The sequence below is a fragment of the Nerophis ophidion genome, linkage group LG10 (genome assembly GCF_033978795.1).
Source record: "Nerophis ophidion isolate RoL-2023_Sa linkage group LG10, RoL_Noph_v1.0, whole genome shotgun sequence".
NCBI lineage: Eukaryota > Metazoa > Chordata > Actinopteri > Syngnathiformes > Syngnathidae > Nerophis > Nerophis ophidion.
Window position 1 is genome coordinate 55,469,329 of NC_084620.1, and position 6,197 is coordinate 55,475,525.

Sequence of the window (6,197 nt, forward strand, 5' to 3'; positions counted from 1 at the left end):
TCTAGGTATTTGTTCGGTTGTGTTTATGTTTTGTTACGGTGTGTATGTCCTCCCGAAATGTGTTTGGCGTTCTTGTTCACAGTGTGGTGCATATTTGTAACAGTGTTAAAAATTGTTTATACGGCCACCCTCAGTGTGACCTGTATGGTTGTTGACCAAGTACGCCTTGATTAACAATCAATCCACTACCTCGCTCTCTCTGTCTCTGCCCCTCACTCACGAATGTTGCTGCATGCGCACACCTTCACAATTTGTTTTGTGGAGGTTGGCAAGTATGAGTATTAGCGGTGAATGCGGTGTTACAGCTCTAATGTTAATTTGATATTGCCTCAAGGGCCAAGTGAAATTACACGGCGGGCCAAATTTAGCCCACAATGTCAGAGTTTGAGACCCACGCTTTAACGCATAACCAAGCATGCATCACTATAGCTCTTGTCTCAAAGTAGGTGTACTGTCACCAGCTGTCACATCACACCCTGACTTATTTGGACTTTTTTGCTGTTTTCCTGTGTAGTGTTTAACCATATTTCCTTAAATTGCCGCCGGGGCGCTAATTAATTTAAAACCTCTTCTCACTCCGGCGCTTACCAAAGGCATGCAGTAGATTTAGGCCTGCGCTTATAAATTTGAGTGTGATGTAAGGATACCATCATGAAAAGCACATTTAATTAAAAAAAAACATTATTATGGTCTTACTTTTACTTATAAATGAAGTCCATGCGCAGCTCCTTCTGATCAAAAGCATCGATAACTTGTTTATAGAAGTCTTCCTTATCTTTCTTCAGTTTTAAAAATCTCTGTCTCAATGGAGATCTTCCTTTATTACTTCCTGCTTCGATTGAAAGTCCAGTTTAGAAAACTGTTTTATTTTAGATATGTAATCCTCCATGTTAAAAGTGCAAGCGAGAGGAAAAAATAAACGATCGCTGCTTGTTGTCACTTCTTCTGCAGCCGAGTAGTCGCAAGAAGGATCACTAGCGCCCTCTACCACCAGGAGGCGGGAGTCATTTAATGACTCATATTTGACACACACAGCTACGGTATATTAATAAAACTTAGCTGCTTACTGTTCTTTTTAGCATATTCAATAGCTTGGACCTTAAATCCTACTGAATAGCTCTTAATCTTCTTCCCTTTATGCGATTTCAAATTATTGAAATCAGCCTCCTCCATTTTGAAAATAATGACAGGTGAAGTGTCACTCGTGACGTGACGAGTTTGACCCGGCGGGAATTCTAGGCATGGGCTGATAAAAATAATATTTTGCGAAACGAGTTTGACCCGGCAGTAATTTTAGGCAGGCGCATACTATATATCCGGCGGCAATTCAAGGAAATACGGTACTTCTTATTTTGGTGGCTTTTTTTGGTATTTTCCTGTAGCAGTTTCATGTCTTCCTTTGAGCGATATTTCCCGCATGTACTTTGATACATCGTCTTTGCTCCGCAGTAAGTTTTTGCTGTCGTCCAGCATTCTGTTTTTGTTTACTTTGTAGCCAGTTTGTTTTTAGTTTCGTTCCGCATAGCCTTCCATAAGCTTCAATGCCTTTTCTTAGGGACACTCACCTTTTGTTTATTTCTGTTTTAAGCGTTAAGACACATTTTTTACCTGCACACTGCCTCCCGCTGTTTCCGACATCGACAAAGAAATTAGCTACAGGTTGCCACCTACTGATATGAAATAGTATTACACGGTTACTATACTATAGTATACGCCACACATACGCCCCCAACCCCTTCCAGCCCAACTTCCTCGACGCAAATCCCATAGAGCAGGGGTGTCCAAATCGGCCCGCGAGACGTCATGAGTTTAATAAGAAATCTTGCCTGCAGGGAGATTGGATTAATTTCAAATGTATAACATTTTAAATACATTTTGACTCAAACTCGTGGACAAAATTGGTTTTTCCTGGTCAATGACTTTTATGTTTGGAATGTGCAGCATCTATTTATGCAAATGTGCAACATCCATTTATGCAAATAACCTTGCCTAGTCATGGTGCAAAAAAATAAATAAATACATACAATTAAAAAACACCCGATACAAAATGTAAACGGACAAGGTCACTGAACTTTGTGGATATTATAAAAAAATTTAAAAAAATACACCCATCCATTACAAAGTGTGATGAGAAAATGACCAGTACTTTTTAGAAGCAGTATAGTACTGAATATGATTCATTAGTATCGCGGTACTATACTAATACCGGTATACCGTAAAACCTTAATATATATTTATAAATAAATAATGTATATAGTTACTCTACATAGGGCGGCATAGCTCGGTTGGTAGAGTGGCCGTGCCAGCAACTTGAGGGTTGCAGGTTCGATTCCCGCTTCCGCCATCCTAGTAACTGCCGTTGTGTCCTTGGGCAAGACACTTTACCCACCTGCTCTCAGTGCCACTCACACTGGTTTAAATGTAACTTAGATATTGGGTTTCACTATGTAAAGCGCTTTATAAATATAATTCACTTCACTACATGCAGTCGACTTTCGGCCCTCAATGACATTTTTTTTAGCCCAATGCGGCCCCGAAGTCAAAATGTTTGGACACCCCTGCCATAGGGGTTATGAAAGGATAGTCAGCGCCTGAGAGCTGCGGCCGGCCACCATGACCCCACACTCCCTTCCCTCTGTTGCTAGATATCTCGAGATGTACGTTGTAATATGTATATGTGCTTTGCTATAGAGTTTTTTTTTGCCACTCCAGACTGGGCCCCCTTAGGAGCCCAGTCTAGATTGTATTTTTTACTCATCCTTCCCCAGCGTTTTACCTTTTTCCCCATCTTTTACGGGGCGCCTTGTGGCGACCTATCAGCGATCCTGTTCTGTAACCCTGTACACTGTTTGTTTGTCTAATCTTGAACGGGTTAGTGCTAAAAACAAAGTGTCGTTGTACTTGTGCAATGACAATAAAGACCTATCTATCTACCTATCTATCTACTCTGCCCAGCTCTAGACAGCACCGACACTTAACAACAACACATCATTTGCAGACTCTAATTACTGGTTTGCAAACAATATTTTTGACCCAAATAGGTGAAATTAGATCATCTCCCACGACACTCCAGACTGTATTTCACGGCACACTAGTGTGCCGCGGCACAGTGGTTGAAAAACACTGCTTTAGATGATAAGATAACAGAACTGAAAATGTTTTATAGCAAGTAACTGGGGTTGTCTCGATACCAATATTTTGGTACCCATACCAAAATGTATATACCGGTAGATACTTTTTGACGATAAAAAATATTGATGTAATCATAGTAGTATCTACTAGATACACTCTTGTACTTGGTATCATTACAGTGGATGTCAGGTGTAGATCCACCCAAGCTGTTTGTTTACATTGTGACACCGGTGAGCTATTATATCCTCCTACGGTGTGTAGTGAAGCATGTTTAGCTATTCCTCTTCCTGCAGTGATAATGATACTTGTAAGGAACATACTTTATTTGTCGCCATGGAGTTGAGGATTAGTGATTTAGAAGTGACTTTCAGTGTTAAAACTTCACCTTTATCTTTACTTTTTACACCAAAATGCGTCCGTTCTTCCTTTTCTGTCCACATACTGTCTCTGCTCGTAAGTACTCTGTATGTGTGCGCTGCCGAACATGCTCCTCTGCTCAAGAAAAACAGCAATGTCATGACGTGACGACGACGTGCCGTAATAGTAATAATATGGCGAACCGGTACTTTTTAAACAGAGTATAGTACCGTTTTTGATTCATTAGTACCACGATACTATACCAGTACCGGTGTACCGTACAACCCTACAAGTAACTAGAGTACAAACCCAGTTTCCACACGAGTTGGGAAATTGTGTTAAATGTAAATATAAAAAGAATACAATGATTTGCAAATCCTTTTCAACCCATATTCAGTTGAATAGGCTACAAAGACAACATATTTGATGTTCAAACTCATAAACATTTTTTTTTTGTAAATAATCATTAAATTTAGAATTTGATGCCAGCAACACGTGCCAAAGAAGTTGGGAAAGGTGGCAATAAATACTGATAAAGTTGAGGAATGCTCATCAAACACTTATTTGGAACATCCCACAGTTGTGTAGGCTAATTGGGCGAAGGTGGGTGCCATGATTGGGTATAAAAACAGCTTCCCAAAAAATGCTCAGTCTTTCACAAGAAAGGATGGGGTGAGGTACACCCCTTTGTCCACAACTGCGTGAGCAAATAGTCAAACAGTTTAAGAACAACGTTTCTCAAAGTGCAATTGCAAGAAATTTAGGGATTTCAACATCTACGCTCCATAATATCATCAAAAGGTTCAGAGAATCTGGAGAAATCACTCCACGTAAGCGGCATGGCCGGAAACCAACATTGAATGACCGTGACCTTCGATCCCTTAGACGGCACTGTATCAAAAACCGACATCAATCTCTAAAGGATATCACCACATGGGCTCAGGAACACTTCAGAAAACCACTGTCACTAAATGCAGTTGGTCGCTTCATCTGTAAGTGCAAGTTAAAGCTCTACTATGCAAAGCAAAAGCCATTTATCAACAACATCCAGAAACGCCGCCGGCTTGTCTGGGCCCGAGATCATCTAAGATGGACTGATGCAAAGTGGAAAAGTGTTCTGTGGTCTGACGAGTCCACATTTCAAATTGTTTTTGGAAATATTCGACATCTTGTCATCCGGACCAAATGGGAAGCAAACCATCCAGACTGTTATCGACGCAAAGTTCAAAAGCCAGCATGTGTGATGGTATGGGGGTGCATTAGTGCCCAGGGCATGGGTAACTTACACATCTGTGAAGCACCATTAATGCTGAAAGGTAAATACAGGTTTTGGAACAACATATGCTGCCATCTAAGCGCCATCTTTTTCATGGACGCCCCTGCTTATTTCAGCAAGACAATGCCAAGCCACTTTCAGCACGTGTTACAACAGCGCGGCTTCGTAAAAAAAAGAATGCGGGTACTTGCAGTCCAGACTTGTCTCCTATCGAAAATGTGTGGCGCATTATGAAGCGTAAAATACGACAGCGGAGACCCCGGACTGTTGAACGACATAAAACAAGAATGGGAAAGAATTCCACTTTCAAAGCTTCAACAATTAGTTTCCTCAGTTCCCAAACGTTTTTTGAGTGTTGTTAAAAGAAAAGGTGATGTAACACAGTGGTGAACATGCCCTTTCCCAACTACTTTGGCATGTTTTGCAGCCATTAAATTCTAAGTTAACTATTATTTGCAAAAAAATATATAAGTTTATGCGTTTGAACATCAAATATCTTGTCTTTGTAGCATATTCAACTGAATATGGGTTGAAAGGGATTTGCAAATCATTCTTTTTTATGTTTATATTTAGATTCAACACAATTTCTCAACTCATATGGAAACGGGGTTTGTACAATATTACAGTATTTGTGACAGCTGTATATGTGACAGTTGTCAGGTAATCGACAGATATCTACTCCTGTGTGGCGATTAGACAATCTCCCACGGCACACCAGACTGTATCTAGTGTGCCGCGGCACAGTGGTTGAAAAACACTGGCATAGATCACCAGGAATTAAGGTTCAGTTCCTCAAACATCCTGGCGGCGTGCGGACGATTAGGACAAGCTCACTTCTGGCGGGGAGAAGTGAATAATGGCTTGCATATGGCTTCCATTACCTTGTTGTTGTTGTTGATGCCTTTTTTGGCACACAACAATGACATTTTTTGGCACACAACAATGACGTTGTCATCAAAGAGTCATAGTTTGGACATAAATCCTCTGAAACTCACCCAAAGTAGTCCAGAAATGGATGAGGAGCGACATGTCGCAGCAGTGACAGCCCATCCAGAGTGTGGAGGAGTCCCTGTGAGCTCCTGTGGGAAAGTCAGGAGGCAGTGGGAGTTTTCCTGGGAAGTCTCCAAGTCAGTTTCATCCTCACAACTCCTCCTCCTCCCAGATGTCAGCGGGGTGCGCCCCCTGCTGGTCGGCACTGCAAGTCATTGCCAAAAATCTCATTTTTTTGTGGTGTCTTTGAACGTCACTTTGTAAAGTTTTACCAACTTGTGGTTTGACTTCATTAAATGTTGGACAAAGTCGGTGTTTAAGGCAACTGCAGGGGATGGAAAGAAAAAAGGGAATTGGTGGATTATTAGTGATTCCCAGAGTCCCCCAAAAAAGTCTGCGGGCTATAGAGCATTTTCTATGTGGGCTCCAGTACTCTGGAATG

At 41.2% G+C, this 6,197-nt stretch overlaps 1 protein-coding gene across 2 annotated transcripts in view; it reads right to left on the reverse strand.

Moving 5' to 3' along the window:
- Positions 1–5,854, reverse strand: part of lamb1b (laminin, beta 1b) — a 95,683-nt gene extending 89,829 nt beyond the window's left edge. For both annotated transcript variants that reach the window (XM_061914174.1, XM_061914173.1), the window contains exon 1: positions 5,761–5,854. In XM_061914174.1, coding sequence (XP_061770158.1) covers positions 5,761–5,815 — 55 coding nt within the window. In that variant the 5' untranslated portion in view covers positions 5,816–5,854. The remainder of the gene's footprint in view (positions 1–5,760) is intronic.
- Between the last annotated feature and the right edge of the window lie 343 nt (positions 5,855–6,197).